Source organism: Leptopilina heterotoma, unplaced genomic scaffold (genome assembly GCF_015476425.1).
Source record: "Leptopilina heterotoma isolate Lh14 unplaced genomic scaffold, ASM1547642v1 Lhet_58, whole genome shotgun sequence".
Taxonomy (NCBI): Eukaryota; Metazoa; Arthropoda; class Insecta; order Hymenoptera; family Figitidae; genus Leptopilina; species Leptopilina heterotoma.
The window spans coordinates 2944065-2963191 of record NW_025111131.1 but is presented as its reverse complement, the minus strand read 5'-3'; the positions used below and the strand labels follow the sequence as shown (position 1 = coordinate 2963191).

The following is a 19127-nucleotide window of genomic DNA, read 5'->3' as shown; positions in this document are numbered from 1 at the left end:
AATAAAATTCTTTGTAAGAAATCAATTATTTTAAATACAATTTTAATTAAATTTTTTTGAAATATTTAAATTATTCTTTTAGATTTCAATAAAATTCTTCCCAAGTATTCAATTATTTACATAAATCATTCTTCAAAAGAATTCAATTATATCGATAATTAACAAAATTATTCCTGAAAATTCAATTATTTTTTCATTACAAGAATTCAATTATTTTTAAAAGTAGTAAATTTTTTCTCGGAAATTCAATTATTTTAAAAAAAATTCTAATAAAATCGTTCTCAAGAATTCAATTATTTTTAAAAATATTTAATAAAATGCCACACAAACATTCAATTATTCTTAAAAATTTAAATAGAACTCTTTGTAAAATTTAATTATTTTTAAAACTTTTCGCAATTCAATGATTTTCAATATCTACTATTTTCATAAAATTTCCAAACAGAATTCAATTATTTAAAAATTTTTTGTAAAAATCTTCGTAAGAATTCAATTCTTTTCATGAATAATAAAATTCGTTGCAGAAATTCAATTTATTAGCCGGATAAGAAAGAAATAAATATTTTTGATGAAAATTAGGAAAAAGTTAGTAAAATAAAAAATCAGGAATGGAATTTTTTTCAGTTTTGTGAACTGAAAAGTTTAATTTTTTGATAGCTAATTTTTTACTACTTTTCTTTAGTTTGAAAGAAACTTTTTGCTACTTTTTCAAAATTAATTATTGAGCGAGAACTTTGTTATAGTTTTCCATTTTGGATATTGAATGGTATTTAGCCAATTTCATTAAAACTAATTTTCTTGAAGTTTATTAATTTTAATTCATGCAGAAAAAACAAAATTTTAAGGAATGTAAAAAGATAATGTTCAAAATTTTTTAACAAACGCCTTAAGTGCGAAAACCTACACGGCTAATAACGGCACAGCATTGTCAAAGTTACTTTTAAAAATGTACTGGCCATAAGAATGTATTTTTTAAAATATATTTTAAATATGAAATTGTGTTATTTATATTAACTTCATTTATAGATTATTTACGGACCATCAGAATCATGGTATGACGAAAATACAAAGGATACAAAGATCACATCATCCAGCGAAACAATTCTACACGGTTTAAAAAAATATACCAACTATAGTATGCAAATACTGGCCTTTACTTCTGGTGGAGATGGAGTTAAGTCTGCGCCTATTCATTGCCAAACTGAACAAGACGGTAATATCATCTTTCATGAATAACAAATTTTTTAATTTAGGTTCAATTTTATACAGTATTTTGAAATGATTTTAGCTCCTGAAGCACCCATTGCTATCAAAGCACTAGTCATGTCCGCCGATTCTATTCTTGTTTCCTGGCGACCACCAAACCAACCCAACGGAGTGATTTCTCAATACACTGTATACACCAAAGCTGATGATTCCGAACAGCCAATTAGTCAAAAAGTGCTCTCTAATCAGTTAACACATGAAGCAGCGAAGCTGAGTGATAAGCGTAGATATGACTTTTGGGTGACAGCAAGCACAAATATTGGTGAAGGACAAGCTTCCAAAATAGTTACATTATCTCCAAGTGTCAGTGGTAAGACTCATTAGTTTCTTTCATCTACATTCATTTATAAAAATACAGGGTTGCCACGCAACCAGGAAAACATGGAAATGTCAGGGAATTTTTATCGAAATCCTGGAAAATTTTTGTTTTCTAAAGTTATTGTGATTATTCTTGAAATTTAATTAATTTTTAGAATTAATAAGAAAATTTTGAATTTTGGTGTTTTTTTTGTTAAAACGAGGAAATTATCACGAATTCTAATACAAAACCTTCCATTTTTTCCATTTCTGACAATAATTTATTCTAAACAATTCAATTATCTTTAACAACTGTCATAAAGTTATTATTCATAAATTATTTAATGAATAATTTAACTTAAATATTTCAAAATTAATTCAATTTTAAAAGAGTTGCGTTTATAATTTTCATAAATAGATGAACTTCAAAAAGTTTTAATATTAAATTTTTAGAAAATTGAAATTTTCAATGAATTTAATTAGAAATTATAAAGAATTTTGATTTTTGAAAAATAAAAAAGAACTCAACGCAAAATTACAATTATTTTCAATACAATTTTAATCGAATTCAATAAATTATTATGAATAAAAATAAATTTAAATATGGATTTTAGTTAAAAACACTAAAAAAAATAAATTTTTTTAAAAAAGTTACAAATGATAGCAGAAATTCAATTATTTTCAAATATAATAAAATTCTTCACAAAAATTAAATTATGTTCAAAAATTAAAAAAAATTCTTATCAAAATTTAAATTATTTTTATTTTTAAATAATTATTTAAAAAAAAATTTTAACAGACTTCCACACAAACTTTCAATTATTTCCATTAATATAATAAATATTCCACTGGAATTAAATTATTTTCAAATTTTCTATAAATTTCTTCGCAATAATTCAATTATTTTCATAAATAATAAAATTCTTTTTAGGAATTCAATTATTTTCATATTAATATAAATAGAACTCATCGCAGAATTTCAATTATTTTCAGTAAAATTTTAAGAAACATTAAATTTTCTAATAAAAATTGATTTAAAAATGACTTTCAGTTAAAATTTAAAATAATAATTGATATAAATTTCTCAAAAAATGCAATTCTTTATAATTTTATTAAAATTCTTCTAAAGAATTCAATTATTTTCGAAAATTTTAATATAATTCTAGTCAAGAATTCAATTATCTTCATAAATAATTTAATTCTTTTTAGAAATTTAATTATTTTCATAAATAATTAAATTCTTTTTAGGAAAACAATTATTTTCATAAATAAAACTCATCGCAGAATTTCAATTACTTTTTAATACAATTTTAATCTAATTTCTTCGAAAAATGTAATTATTTGTGAAAATTTTATTTGATTTTATCAAAAGAATTCAATTATTTAAAAATTTGTTGATAAAATTCTTTGTGAGCATTCAATTTTAAGAAATATTCAATTAATCAATAAATCATTTATTTTTGTATTTAAATAATTGAATTTTCGTAGAATTTTAAAATTAAAATTTTTGAAATTCTGAATTTTTCATACTTTTAACTAAGAATTGCGTAGAATGAATTTTTTTGAAAAAGTTTAATGGATTTCTTTTGAAATTATTTGAAGTTTTTCTTTTCTAATTTATATACTATTTAATTGAAGAATTTCTGACTAATTCTTATAATGCAATTTCTGCAATTCTTTATTCTTATGTAGTATTATTTGTAAATGGCTTTTTATGCCCGTTTATACATTTAAATAAATAAATAATATAAAATAATGATTTTAGCACTCAGTCATCTTTAATTATTATAAAACATGATGAAAGTAAACCTTGTCTTCATGTTTTATAATAAATTATTCTTTCAAGTTATTGAATTTCAAAAGGTTTGAATGTGATATTTTTGAAAATTTTAATTCCTATGGAAAAATAATAATTGATGTTTTCAATTAATTTTATAATTATAAAAATTCGTAAATCTATTTTAAAATTTTCTAAGTTTTAAAAACCTGGAAAAATTTCGTTTTTTTAACTGAAAACCTGGAAAAGTCAGGGAATATCAAATGAGCAAAAGCTTGGCAACCCTGATATAATTCTCCAAATTCTATTTTATTATGTTTTTACAGTTCCTGCGAAAATTGCCTCATTCGATGACAAATTTACTGCCACATACAAAGAAGATGTTAAGCTGCCATGTCTCACGGTTGGAGTGCCAGCACCAGAAGTTAAGTGGAATCGAGGAGGTGACGCTGTGCAACCAAACGACAGACTTAGACAATTGCCAGAAGGTTCTCTTTTCCTGAAAGAAGTGGATCGTGAAGACGCTGGAGAATATTCCTGTTATGTAGAAAATTCATTTGGACATGACACTGTTACTCACCAATTAGTAGTTAACGGTATATGCTTAAATTCAATTGTCAACAATTTAGTAATTTTCTAATCATTTATAGGATTGCCTGAAATTAAATGTTGAGTATTATTTTAGCTCCTCCTCAACCACCGCAAGTTCAACTCACTGCCACTACAACTAATTCTCTGACACTGAAACTTCGACCTCTCTCTGGAGACAATGCACCAATTCATGGATATACAATTCACTATAAATTGGAGTTCGGTGAATGGGAAACTGTTCAAATTGGATCAAATACTCAAAAATATACTTTAGAAAATCTTTTATGTGGATCTAGATATCAAGTTTATGTCACTGCCTACAATGGGTGCGTAAAGTTCAAATATCATTTTAAAAATATTTTTTTCAAAGAATATTTAAAAATAATAAATTTTAAATTTAAATATTTTAAAATATTTCTAAATGTGCGTTTAGGAACAATATTTTACTGGTTTATTTTTAATTAAACTCTTGAAAGTCAGAATCAGTTAAACCTATTATTAAATTCCTTAAATTTTGAAAATGTTTCTCATATTTTCATTTAATCCAAACTAGAAGTAAAAGATTGAAAAATTTGTTGGCGAAAAGTTTGATGAATTTCTTTACATTTGAATGTTTATTTCAGAATTGGTACAGGAAAACCGTCTGATATATTAAACATTCGTACCAAAGGACAAAAACCAAGTGTACCTGAAGCAACAAGGTTTATCGAAGTATCAACTAACAGTATAACTCTGCATCTGAATGCCTGGTCCGATGGAGGATGCCCGATGCTCTATTTCGTAGTTGAACATAAAAAGAAGTAAATGACAATAATTTTTGAAATCAACTATTATAATTAGATTATCTTTAACAATTCTCAAATTGTACCAAGAATTAAAAAAAATGATCTAATTTCTTTTTGATCAGTTCATAAATGATGCTATTTAATATTTAAATCAAAATTTCTAAATATTTTTAATCTATGTTATTTCAGAAATCAACTTGAATGGAATCAAGTTTCTAATAGTGTTAAACCTGGAGGAAACTTTGTCGTATTAGACCTGGAACCTGCAACTTGGTATCAATTACGCGTGACGGCGAATAATAATGCAGGATTTCAAGTTGGAGAATTCGACTTTGCAACTTTAACTGTAACTGGAGGTAAATTTGTTTTTGATTAATTTTGTATTTATCTGAAATCAATTTATAATTTTGTCCAATTCAATGTTTTAATTGTGATAAATAATTTCAAATTTATTTTAAAAATCACACAGCTCAACAAAAGCAAAGTGTCGGGGTTTTAGTACATTACTTTATTCTAATCAGACTTGCGCCCAACTCTCATTTATGTTGGTCGAAACGACCAATTTTTTAAAAACCGATTAAGTTAAAAAACTAGAAATAGGAGAGGAGACTCTTTCACTCAAGGAAACAAAAATTTTTTTTTTGAGTTTTTTCTTGGAACAAAACTAGGGGTTGTTTATTATTGAAAAAAATGACCATGCATTTTTGTACTAATAACTACATTTATTACAAAAAGTAAAAAGTAACACATTTCTATCAGATTTAAGGGAACAGTGTCAAAATATCAGAAAAATCTTGAACATTTTTTTTCTTTTTTTGTTATTTTTTTTTACTAAAAATTGTATTAGAAAAAAAATAAAAAAGAAGACGACATGAGATAACCAACAGCGATGTATATTTATATAAAAAGTGCCAAATACAACGCACGTTATAAAAGTAAAATGATGATCTATGCAAACACTGAAAAAAATGTCAACTACTGAGGTGATGGAGCAAAACGGACTTAAGATTCCTGTTCAGCGTTACAAAATATATGAAAGAATAGTCTGATCCTCGAACCCTGGCACTTTTTTGTGAAGCTATGTTATGTTCTACCTCTGATTTTCTTTTTAAGAATATTAGGGGACTGTTTCAGGACCATTTTGCAAGATAAATTAAATTCAAAGACTGAGCACTTTTTAATCGCGTTTTTTAGATTTTTTTTATAATTTTTTTAAAGAAAAGTCGTATTTACTCTCCACTTATTCATTATCTTATTATATTTCTTTTCTTAGAAGTATACATAACACAATATAAAGAAATTATAAAAATTTAACTTCAAAAACATTTTATTTATTAACCCATTAACGCCTGAATGCACTGAAATTTTAGTCTGACTTCAAACTTGAATATTTTTTAATAAACATATTATTTTCTCTTCGAAAAAATTTTTTTTATTAATTAGAGTGTCCCCTACCCGAATATGATGTAAAAAAATTATTAAGGAATTGTTTAACAATATTTTTTTGCATATAATTAAAAAATTGCACGATTTTTAAGATTTTTTATTAAAAAAACTTAAATTTAAGAGTCAAAAAAATGTTTTCAACAACTAATATTTTTATAAATTGCGCATTCGATTATTACACTTTTAAAATATATGTCGACCTTTTGAATATAAACTTCTGATTTTTTAAAGTGGCGCTTAAAAACTCGAAAATTTTAAATGTATTGTTCGATGTACTATTTTTCAAAAATCAGGTTTAGAATGCTTACTCGGGCGTTTCCCGAGTCTCTGAATATGAATCTGATGTTTGTTTTCTAAAATTCAAAATGGCGGATCCAATATGGCAGACGACATTTTTAAAAATCAGTCAGATTCTCTTGAAAATCCTTACTCGGAGGTTTTCGGGGTCGCTGATTATGAATCTGGTATTAGTTTTTCAAAATCCAAAATGGTGGATCTTAGATGACGGAGATTTTAAATAATTTGTTGGATTCACTTGAATTTGAAGTTAGATCTAAATTGCACTGAAGGTCTCGAAGTATTTTTCAAATACGTTTGCTGAAGCATAAGACAATAATAATAATAATAATAATAATAATAATAATAATAATAATAATAATAATAATAATAATAATATTCAATAAATAGAGAGTAAATACGATTTTTCTTTAAAAAAATTTTTTTTTAATTTGAAAAATCGCGATTAAAAAAAGTGCTCAGTCTTCGATTTTAATTTTTCTTGCAAAATGGTCCTGAGACAGTCCCCTAACATTTCCAAAAAGAAAATGAGAGGTAGAAGAAAGTTGAAGTTGAAATTACTTGAGGACCACCGTGAGAAGGTTAGACTGAAGAGTGAAAAGAGACTGAAATTATACTGGTCTGACTCACATTTCAGTCTAAATTTTTGAGGTACTTAGGTAGACAGATTTAAAATCTCTTAACCCATTAACGCCCAACTCGTGAAAATTCTTTGGTCATTTTCAAGCTACGTAATTATAAATAAAATGGTTGACAATTTATACTAGAGGTACATTTTCTAAAGGTTTTGGATGTGCTCTTTTCGATTCCGGTGTCAAAAATAAATTTCGTTCAAACCAAAATTAAATATGGCGGTTTTAATGTCAAAAAACAGAAAAAAAATTCATTTTTTCAAGTTTGACGTTTTTTTTACCTCGAAAAAGTGTAAGAATAAAATTCTATTTTCAACCATCGGTGCATAAAAATTATACACTTCCGAGAAAAGTAAAGTAGAAATTAAAATTTCAAGATGGCGGACCAATATGGCGTCAAATCTAATGTAAAATTTGAAAATTTTGGGCAATATTCTTCATATTGCCCAAAAGTCAATGAATTCGCCTAAATTTTGTTACTCGAGGCTTTTCGGTGTCGCTGATTACGAATATGAACTTTATTTTTAAAAATTTTAAATGGCGGATCCAATATGGCGGACGAGTTTTACAAAAATTCATCAAATTCACTTGAAACTTGTCGCTCGGGGGTTTTTGGGGTGGCTGATTACGAATATGAACTTTATTTTCAAAAATTCAAAATGGCGGATTCAATATGGCGGACGAATTTTTTAAAATTGATCAAATATGAAGAATATTGCCATCTTAAAATTTTAAATTCTACTTTACTTTTCTCGGAAGTGTATAATTTTTATGCACCTACGGTTGAAAATAGAATTTTATTCTTACACTTTTTCGAGGTGAAAAAAATGTCAAACTTGAAAAAATGAATTTTTTTGTGTTTTTTGACATTAAAACCGCCATATTTAATTTTGGTTTGGACAAAATTTATTTTTGACACCTGAATCGGAAAGGGCAACACCAAAACCTTTAGAAAATGTACCTCTGGTATAAATTGTCAACCGTTTTATTTATAATTACGTAGCTTGAAAATGACCAAAGAATGTTCACGAGTATAAAATGTAAGTTAAATCAAGAAACCCAACATTCACCATTTGAAAAAAAAAATTTAAATTGATAACCAAATTGAATAAATAAAATTCTTGTAAGGTTTTCAATATTTATTACACCCCTACTTTAACAATAGATCCTAACATCTATTGTTATGTAGGTTTCTAATTATATGACTAAAAAAATTTGCAATTTAAACAAATTAAGGTTAAAAACTAAAAACTTAGAATCTGTAAAGGTTCCTGATATCATTTTTTAATTCAACTTGCAATGGAAATTTACTATTCACAATAAGAAAAAGTAGTTATTTATTTTTTTATGAAAAATAAATATAATATTAAAAGTAAATAAAATTTATTTTTAACGTTAACAAAAAGAGACGCATCTTCTAATTTTATGTCGATTAAGCTATAAAATCAACCTTTCACGACCCTTTTTCCAGGAAAATTTCTCAATCTCGTTTCAGTATAAATTTGCAGCAAATTTATTCTAAAACGATTCTGAGACAAACCATGGCATTCAGTTGGAATTACTTTTAATTAGAAAAAATATTTTAGTTGGTAATATTTTTTTCCAAGTTTACAACTCTTTTTTTTCTACGTCGAATTCTCAGCACATGAGAAATTATTATTTTTCGTTATGTTTAGATTGTATAATTTATTTTGTAAATGAAGTTCGCGTACCCGGTGCTAAGGTGGCTGGTAAACTTTTATTTCTTTGTTCCAGGCACCATTGCACCGGCTCGCGAACTTCCTGAAGTAGTAAATGGTAGCAACGAAGACCCAATGAAAATTTTAATGTCAAACCTCAACCTCGTTGTGCCTGTGGTAGCAGCTATACTCGTGATCATAATTGCTATCATCGTTATTTGTGTTCTCAAAGGGAAAGGTCACGATAACGAGAAAGGTAAGACATAGTTTTTAAACGATTTCTTTATTTAACAGGTACAATTGCGCCGCCATTCCGAAGTGACACTGGCAAAGCGAACATCGTGGAAGGCGAAAGCAACGACTTGGCTGTCAAGAAGATTTTCTCTTTCCTACCCGAATGGCTCGATATCAATGTAATTGTGCCAGCAGCAGCTACTGTCGTTGTCATTATTGTAGGAATTGTTGTCATCTGTGTAGCACTCTCCAGAAGAGCTGGCGGACCAGAAACTACAAGGCTTAGAGGAATTTCGTCGGCCGATGAAAAATATTACGAAGGACAATGTATAAAATTATGATATTTTACATAAATCAGAACGAAAGATGCAGAAAGACCTATTAGATTGTTATTCGTTTGGCAAAATTTTAATTCAATTAGTAAAAAGCAATTTCACTTGCACTGATACAGTCAAAAAATTGAGATTTTAACTTTAACTTTTTATGTACTTTTCAATTTCAAAAACAGGGTTGCCACAGGAAATCAGAGAATTCAGGGAAATCAGGGAAAAGTCAGTGATTTTTATTAAAAGTACTGGGAAAAATTAAATGTTTAATATTTATTAAAAAATTCTGAATCAACTATGAAATTACCACGAATTCTGAACAAAAACCTTCACTTTTTTTCTATTTCTGACAATAATTTATTTTTAAATAACAATTCTATTGAAGAATTATCATAAAGTTATTCCTTATAAATCATTTAATGAAATATTTTTTTGAAAAAATTTAATTTCAATTCTGTTGAAATGAGTTTCAATTTTAAAAGTTTTAACGTAATTCTTTAAAAGAATTCAACTATCTTAATAAATATGAAAATTCTTTTCAGAAATTCAATTATTTTCAAAATTTTTTTTTAAAATTCTCGTCAACATTTTAATTATCTTTATAAATAGCAAAATTTTTCGTCGAAATTCAATAATATTCAGGAATTTTTATTGAATTCACAGCAAAATTCAATTATTTTCATAAATAACAATATTCATCACAAAAATTTAATTACTTTCATAAATTATCAAATTCTTCGCAGAAATCCAATTACTTTCAAAAAATCAAAAAAAAATTGTCGTCAACATTTCAATTATCTTTATAAATGAATAGGAAAATTCTTCGACAAAATTCAATTATTTTCAGGAATGTTAATAAAAATCATAGCAAAATTCAATTATGTTTATAAATAATAGTAATTATTACAAAAATTCAATTATTTTCAAAAATTTTAATAAAAATCGTGTTAAAATTTTATTCATTTTCAAAAATTTCTCTTTATTAAATGATTTTCAATATTCTACTATTTTAATCAAATTTCTGAAAAGAATTCAATTTTTAATCAAACATTTTGATAAAATTCTACACAAATAGTCAATTATTTTTCAAAAAAGAAACTTCACAGGAATTCAATTATTAAAAATAAAATTTGAATCAATTTTTTTGAAAATTTTTTATAAAATTCTTCGCAATAATTCAATTATTTTCAAAATTAATAAAATTCTTCGCAGAAATTCAAATATTTTTAAAATATTAAAAAAAAATATTTTATTTCAATAATTTTTAAAAATTAATAGGAAAATTTTTCGACAAAATTCAATTATTTTTATAAATAATAGTATTTATCACAAGAAATCAATAATTTAAAAGAAAAATTTCACAGAAATTCAATTATTAAAAATAGAATTTTAATAAATTTTTTGGAAAAAAATCATTTGTTTGAAACTTTTTTAAAAAATTCTTCGCAATAATTCAATTATTTTCATAAATAATAAAACTCATCACAGAATTTCAATTATTTTTAATACCATTTTAATCGGATTTCACGAAAAATGTAATTATTCCGAAAAATTTTATTAAAATAAGTCGAAAGAGTTTAATTATTTAAAAATTTGTTGATAAAATTATGTATAAGAATTGAATTTTAAGAAACATTCAATTATTCAGTAAATTATCTATGTTTGTATTTAAATAATTAAATTCACGTAGAATTTTATAATAAAAATTGATTTAAAATTTAATTTCAGTTAAAGTTTTAGATAATAATGGAATTTTTGAGAATTTACTAATAATTGAAATTTTTAGAAATTAATTATTTCAAGTTTTTATTTTCTAATGTATATTTAATTGAAGAATTTCTAAATAATCGAAATTTCACGTAAAATTGAATTGTAAACAAATGGATTTGGAAATTCTCAAGAAGAACTTTTTCGAAAATTATTAAAAATAATTGATTTAAAGAAGAATTTTATTTAAAAATTGTAGAATTTTTATATCAGTTATTGATTTATTTATTTATTTAAAAATGAAGTCATTGGTGTTTTTAAATAATTTTACAATTACGAAAATTCTTAAATAAATGTAATAGAACATTTTTTTTTGAGTATCTAATAATTTTTAGAGTGAATCAGAATATTCTTTAGGGTCAGGGAAAAAGTCAGAATTTTGTCTTAAAATCAGAGAAAAGTCAGGGAAAAACAAAATTTAATTTTTGTAGCAATTCTGAAAAAGAATTTAAAATAAAAATTTTTTAACCTCTCCTTTTTCAAAAATGAAAAAATAAGGTTTATTTCTGAAAAAAGGTGGCTTAAAAATTTTAAAAAAAGATTCTTTGAAATGAAAAGTATACAAAAAATTCTTTAAAATTCACTATATAGAAATTAAAATCTGTCAAGTTTTGTTATTTCAGGATTTTATTACTTTTATATAGAATAACAATTTACCAGAGTTTCAAGCCATTATCAGGAAATTAAAAATTTTATTCAATCGTTTTACGTGGAATTGTTCTAAAGCTTTAAAAGTTTGTCATTGAACAATATTTATAAAATTTAATCTTACTTTGTTATCTATTTTAAAATCGGTCTTACTGCAAAGCTATTTTAATTTCATAGCCTTACAAAAGAGCATTCATCGGAAGTGAAGTCATTGTTCGATTTTTATCGTTCGCTTTCTTTATCAATAAAAAAAAGTATATAGTGTTTTCTAAGACACTGAAATTTAATTTTGCTTTTTAATTTTTAAAGTCAAATATTAATGGAAGAAACATTAACATCATTGAGTATTTCAAAAAATTCAATTGTCTAGTTTACTGCAAAGGATTTTTTTTTTAAGGGCTATGTTTTTTATGTACTTGTAAATTTTGCAATTCAGAAATTTTTTACAAATTCGGACAACAGTTAATAATTCTTATTATTACTATAGTGATAACTAATTTAATGAGATTTTATCTCTACACACAAGTTTTGGTCAATTTTTAGAACAGAAAATTTGCGCTCAAGAGTAATTTATGTTGTTAAAAATATTTGGAAAGTTATCAAAGAAATTTAACATTTCACTAAGTTGAAGTTTTGATACACTATAAACATTTTTCGTCCGATATTGTAACTAATGCACTTTATGATAATTAAATGTGCATCCCAATAATATTAATTTTGTTTCTTACGCTAGATGATGTGGTGTATCAGCAAACTGGAGTCGTAGGCACAACCCTGGATAAGCGAAGGCCCGACCTTCGAGATGAACTCGGCTACATTGCGCCGCCAAACCGGAAATTGCCCCCAGTTCCAGGATCAAACTACAATACGTGTGATCGTATCAAGAGAGGTACAGTCATAAGTAAGCCCAACCAGCTAATAATTTAACGATGATAACCTTTACTTATCATTATTGTCGCATCAGCACGTTCTTTCTTCTCAGTGAATAGAAAGACAATTTATAGGTAGTATACGGTCAGCGTCATTATATATACGCATGGATGAAAATATTTACTATTTTTCGCCTTGTTCCATGTGTATTTACTATTTACTATTTACAAATTACATTTTACAAATTACATTTTACATGCCATCCCTACTCACATCATTTCACATGTTGCTAGAATCACGCTTACTATTTTTCATAGATTACAAATACCTTGCTTTGCTTCTTCATTTTTTATATTTATAACACTTTTTCACCGGAATGACAGATTCAATTTTATATTTACTATATTCTTCTCAGACATGTTAAGTGTGTGGAAAACTATACTTCTTCTCGTTTAATGAATTTTTAAAAAATTCAATTCCTTTTTTAAAGAATTGAGTAAATGCTAGAATGTCTTTGTTAGGACATTCTATCTCTTTTCATGAAAGTCAGCACAAAATTCGCAAATAGGATTTGAACTTATTTGCATTGCTGAATTATGTATCAATTGACATGTATAAAACCTCTTATGAATCAGTCGGCTCCAACGGGACCTGAGTAGTTGTATTTCTATTTTGTGGACGAGGTATGATCCTTCTGCGATTCTTCAAAACCTGAATCCAAAAATAGCGGTCCAATAAATCAAAAAAGTCTTCCGCACCAAGTTCGGTTATGGAAGTTTAGATAATACTACCAATCAGGATGCCAATAGCAATCTTCTTTAGCTTCCCAACATTTCTACCCGGATTCAGAAACTCAATGAGAACAATGTGTCTATAGAAACATTATTGAAACATTGGTTGTACGAAAACTTGGTTTTCACATTCCTTCAGATCGAGGAAACCTGTTTAATGAAATTAAACTGTTTCTTAAATGTCTTAACTGTTTCAGGCGAATTCCATTGTCTTTAGAAACAGAAAATTAAAGATGTATAACAGTTCGAACACTTATTTACAAAGGAGTATTAAAAATTAGAGATATTTAAACCATCAAAAACTTTTCAAAACGTCTAAGATGTCGTTTTATCTTCCCACTTAGAAAAATTGCAAGGAAGTACCCCCCTGGAAATTCCATGAAATTTCTGTGTAGTTTCCATGGAAATTCTCTAAGTTTTTTATTCTATAAATATTTTAACATTTCCAGGATTGCAACAGGCTAGGAAAAAGTCAGGGATTTTCGTTGAAGTACTGGAAAAAATAAAAATTAAAAGAAGTTACAAATAATTGCAGAAATTCAATTATTTTCATAAATATAATGATATTCATCAGAAGAATTTAATTATTTTCAAAATTAATAAAATTCAATTATTTTCAAAAAATCTCAAAAAAAATTGTCGTCAACATTTCAATTATTTTTATAAATGAATAGCAAAATTCTACACGAATATTCAATTATTTTTCAAAAAAGGAAAAATTTCACAGGAATTCAATTATTAAAAATAGAATTTGCATAATTTTTTTCGAAAAAAATCAATTGTTTGGAACTTTTTTTATGAAATATTCTTCGCAATAATTCAATTATTTTCAAAATTAATAAAATTCTTCGCAGAAATTTAATTATTTTCAAAGAATCAAAAAAAAAATTGTCGTCAACATTTCAATTATCTTTATAAATGAATAGGAAAATTCTTCGACAAAATTCAATTATTTTCTGGAATGTTATTAAAAATAATTGAAAAATTCAAGTATTTTCATAAATAATAGTATTCATCACATGAATCAAATTATTTTTCTAAAGTAATCAAATTCAATTGTTTTCAAAAATTTTAATAAAATTCACAATAATTCAATTATTTATGGAAAAAATTGAATTATTGTGAATAATTTTATAAAAAAGTTTAAACAAATGATTTTTTTCGAAAAAATGTATGCAAATTCTATTTTTAATAATTTAATTCCAGTGAAATTTAAAATTGAATTGTAAAATTCTTTGCAGAAATTCAATTAGGATGTTAAAAAATTTTTTAAAAATTCAAAATTTCAATTCTATTTATAAAAATAATAAAATTCTTCTTCCAAATACAATAAGTTTCAGAAATTTTAATAAAATTCATGTCAAAATTTCATTTATTTTCAAAAATGTTTCCTAATTCAATGATTTTCAATATTCTACTATTTTAAACAAATTTCCCAAAAGAATTCAATTATTAAACAAAAATTTTAATAAAATTCTTCGCAATAATTAAATTATTTTCATAAATAATAAAACTCATTCCAGAATTTCAATTATTTTTAATACAATTTTAATCGAATTCCTCGAAAAATGTAATTATTTTTGAAAATTTTATTAAAATTCGTGAAAAAAATTCAATTATTTAAAAATTTATTGATAAAATTCTTTATGAGAATTCAATTTTGAATATTTATGAAAGATTTATTAAAATAATTAAAATCCTGTGAAGAAGGTAATTGAATTCTTGCAACAAATTTTATCAATTTTTTTTTTTGAATAATTAAAATAATGTAAAGAATTTTGGTATTTATGAAAACAATTGAATTCTTGCAACGCATTTTGTTCCACTTTTTTAAATAATTGAATTCTTTTAAGATATTTTATTAAAATTGTAGATTTTGAAAATATTTGAATTTCCGCGAAGGTCATTATTTGTGAAATGTCATTGAATTCTTGCAAAATATTTTTGAAAATAATTACATTTTTTGAGAAATTTATTTAAAATTTTATTATAAATAATTTAAATCATATAAAAAATTTTATTATTTAAGAAAATAATTGAATTCTTACAACGAATTTTCCTATATTCTTTTAAATAATGGAATTCATGTGAAAGATTTTATTACTTGTGAAAATAATTGAATTTTTGCGAAGGATTTTTTAAAAATTTTTGTAAATAATTTAATTTTTCTTTTGTAAAATATTATGGAAATTCAAATTATTATAAGTTGTTGAATTTCATCCTAGAGGTTTGAATTTAAAATTTTTAGAAAATCTTAATTTTTATAGAAAAATAATACCTAATAATGATTAAATAATTATTTAAAAAAGAATGTATTGATGTTTTCGAATAATTTGACAATTAAAAAAATTCACAATTAAATGTAAAAGAACAGTATTTGAGTATCTAATATTTTTAGAATGAATCAGAATATTCTTTAGGGTCAGGGAAAAAGTGAAAATTTTGTCTGGAAATCAGGGAAAAGTCAGGGAAAAACAATGTTAATTTTTTGAAGCAACTCTGATTTCTATTATGATAAGAGTTTAATAATAAGCCGAAACACGGAGGTACTTAGAACTTTTTTTTTTAATAATTTTTTAACATTTCTATTATGAATAGAGTCTAATAGAAATGTTAAAATAATATTAAAATATGAAACTTGAAGAATTTCCAGGGGGTAATTCCATGAAATTTTTCGACGTGGGTTATCAAATAGATGTTTCTTGACTTCAGAAAATATTAATGCTGAAGTGGCGTGGCGCCAATTGAAACACAAAAATTGTTATACTATTAAGACAAGTTTCCACCACTTAACATGGTTGAAAGTTATGAAAATTGTTCCCCTAAATTCATGTGTATTTTTAAGCTGGTGAGCATGGTTCTGGAGTGAAATAAAATACAAGAATACAAGGAGTCGTAAGAATCAAGAATAATAATTAATGTTGCGCGCTGAAATAAGTGTTGGTAGGCTATAGCAAGTAGAATGGATGTTGTAGTGTTTATTTGGCAGGTGGTCCCGGCTCAATAAGAAGCCACTCAACGTGGGATCCGAGAAGACACATGTACGAGGAATTGAGTCACTATCCGCCAAACAGGAGGTGTCCACCGCTACCACATATGAGCAGTACTGATGTATTAACTCGAAAAGGTTAGTAACTATTTTATTTTTACTGTAATAACGGAAGCGTTATTACAGTTTCGCACTCGAGGATAATCAAGGGAATCTACGACTTTTCAATTTTCAATAAATTTCAATTTTCAAACAATAACTAAGATTTAACTTTTGCCCTAATTTCGTATTTTATTATAAATCTTTAAATCTGCAACTAATTCATTGTTGGTGCAACCGCATAAGTTACTACGTAAGTTCCGACCGACTAAGAAGAAATGTTTGCACGTAATTCAAATCATTTCGTTGTTGCACGTTCGCATGTTCGCTCTTAATCATGTAAAAATGTAGCTATCATTGGTTAAAGAAAGTCATATTTCATCAAACATAATTAGTGCTACAAACATCAATTCATATTTTTTTTAATTCTTGCATAAAAAAGAGATTCGTATTTATTATAATTATGTGCCTTTAAACTTTTCTTCATTTATTTTAGATTGAAGTTTTTTCTTCAATTAGTGTATTAATGTAAGAAACACTTAGACCACTATAGTTGACTAGAGTAAATTAAACAAATTTATTAATTAAAGAAATCACAATCATTATACTACCATACAGTATCTAAACATATAGTATATTCTCTGTAGTATTGAAAAAAATTATTATTTGTTATATCTTAATTATTTATTCGTTATAATTTATTAGCTTTAGCTATATTGTGGTGTTACCAATTTAAAACACATTCGTATATCCATTTTTGTGAAAATTGGAAACATTACCAAGTATGTTTAAAATGATGATTTAAAGCATTTATGATAACAAAAAGGAATGTCATTCAAATCAGAGTAAAAGAAATATTTCAAGTATTCTTTCTCAAGTGGGAAAGTCCCTTCTTTCCATTTTAAATTTGATCTAGAAAAATTTTATAAATAGCTTAAATTAACAGTACCTAGTAATAACAACCAATTTATTGAAAAATCCAAATTTTTAAAAAACTTTATCGGCTTTATTGGATCGAACATTTTGAACTTTTAGAATCTAATATCAAGTTCGCAATTAGCAATATTCAAAAATCTTCTAGATATTAGCTTAATAAAAATTTTTATTTTTTTAAATTAAAATATGAAGCCTTATGGGAATCTATATAAGAACCTGTTGCATTACCTATATGTATGTAGAATCCCATGAGTGCAATTCTTAGACTCCTTAAAATTATGAACAGACCATTAATCCGCTTCAAGTTGAACATTCAAATAACATTTATTAGTTTAAATAAAAAGTTTACTATCTGTTAAAATAAAAGTAATAACAAATAATTATTCATTTAAAGTATGATTAATTAAACTTAGAAAAAAATAGAATTTTCTCATTAAATTATCAAAAAAAAAAAAAATAATTTGATTTTTTGGTAATTCAAACAAAAAAAGGGTCCCTTTCAGGAGAATCACCCATATAAAGGAAAAAAGATGTTAGTGACACACAATTTTGCATGCAATTATAACCTTCTAATATAGTGATAGTTTTAAACTTATATTCTATTGCAGAAAAAAATGTTTTTTCTTTTCATAGAAGAAAGCTTTAGTTAATGTAGTTAAACTGTTACACAAACTAAATTTTTTATTTACTTGAGTAAGCAGAGAAATTTTTTAAAAAATAGTATAAATATACTGTAAAGTGAAACACTTTTATGAAATGAATTATATTTTCATTATTGGAAATAATATTCCAAATGTTTAATAAAACAGTATAGAAAGAAAATTTTTAATGAACATTCTAAACTATGTATTTTTTTAAATTTCTTATTTACATAATAAGTAATACACACTTAATATTTTTAGTTGATGAGTATATAAAGTAATAGAAAAATTTTTAAAGCTCCTAAATTTTCGATTTTTGTTACTAAAATGAATATCTGTTTTATTTAACCTAGGGTGGTCCTTAAAAAGGTTTTTTTTCGAATTTCTTTGCTCCCAGGGGCTTAAATGCTTCAAAATTAATAAAAAAAAATTTCCTGAAAATTTGAGCTCTTAATATTAACTTTTAGATGGTCCGCACTCAAACTTAAGTTTAAAAAAAAAATTTTTTTATTTTTTTATTTTTTATTAATTTATTTTTGATAAAATTTGGAAGGTGAATCAATACTGAGGTGTATTACGGTCACGAACACCTAAAATCAGACAAAGGGATCTTCAAAAATATCGAAACAAATATTTTTTAGCAATTTTTTAATTTTTGAAAAAAATCGATTTTTCCTTTTAGTACTCTTTGAAATGAGCAACTTTGATTTTTTTCAAATTTTTTCATAAAGCGGTCAAAAATTGATGAAATTGGACGTTTTTATAATGAAAAGTTTTGTTTTCACGCGTAGTTTTCAATAAAAATATTTTAAAAAATTTTTCGTGGGCAAACGATGGGATCTATTTATTTCAAAAATTTTAATTTTTACATACACAATGAAAAAGGTAGGCCTAACTTGTCATTTGACCAAATCACAATTTTACACGGAAAGAAGGTTAAGTTTGGAGAGACTGAATCTGAAAACACATTTGCTGTGAAAAATTTATGTGATTTTGTCAAATGGCAAGTTAGTCATTTGGCCACAACTGCGTATATAAAAATTAACAATTTCAACA

General features: G+C 25.0%; 1 protein-coding gene and 1 long non-coding RNA gene across 51 annotated transcripts in view; one reads left to right on the top strand and one right to left on the bottom strand.

Moving 5' to 3' along the window:
* LOC122508873 (Down syndrome cell adhesion molecule-like protein Dscam2) overlaps positions 1-19127 on the top strand; it is a 176013-nt gene that overhangs the window by 128565 nt on the left and 28321 nt on the right. For 34 of the 50 annotated variants that reach the window (XM_043622471.1, XM_043622474.1, XM_043622482.1 and 31 more), the window contains 9 exons: positions 1027-1213; positions 1289-1576; positions 3667-3936; positions 4026-4257; positions 4555-4731; positions 4906-5072; positions 9065-9331; positions 12479-12646; positions 16396-16533. In XM_043622471.1, coding sequence (XP_043478406.1) covers positions 1027-1213; positions 1289-1576; positions 3667-3936; positions 4026-4257; positions 4555-4731; positions 4906-5072; positions 9065-9331; positions 12479-12646; positions 16396-16533 — 1894 coding nt within the window. Of the gene's footprint in view, positions 1-1026; positions 1214-1288; positions 1577-3666; positions 3937-4025; positions 4258-4554; positions 4732-4905; positions 5073-8846; positions 9027-9064; positions 9332-12478; positions 12647-16395; positions 16534-19127 lie in introns of all 50 variants that reach the window. The other 16 variants (XM_043622518.1, XM_043622522.1, XM_043622525.1 and 13 more) reach the window with 3 other exon arrangements.
* On the bottom strand, positions 9035-12132 carry LOC122508877. The gene is made up of 2 exons (XR_006302271.1): positions 11755-12132; positions 9035-9285 (listed from the first exon to the last, which is right to left on the bottom strand). It is a non-coding gene; the product is annotated as an uncharacterized LOC122508877 (long non-coding RNA).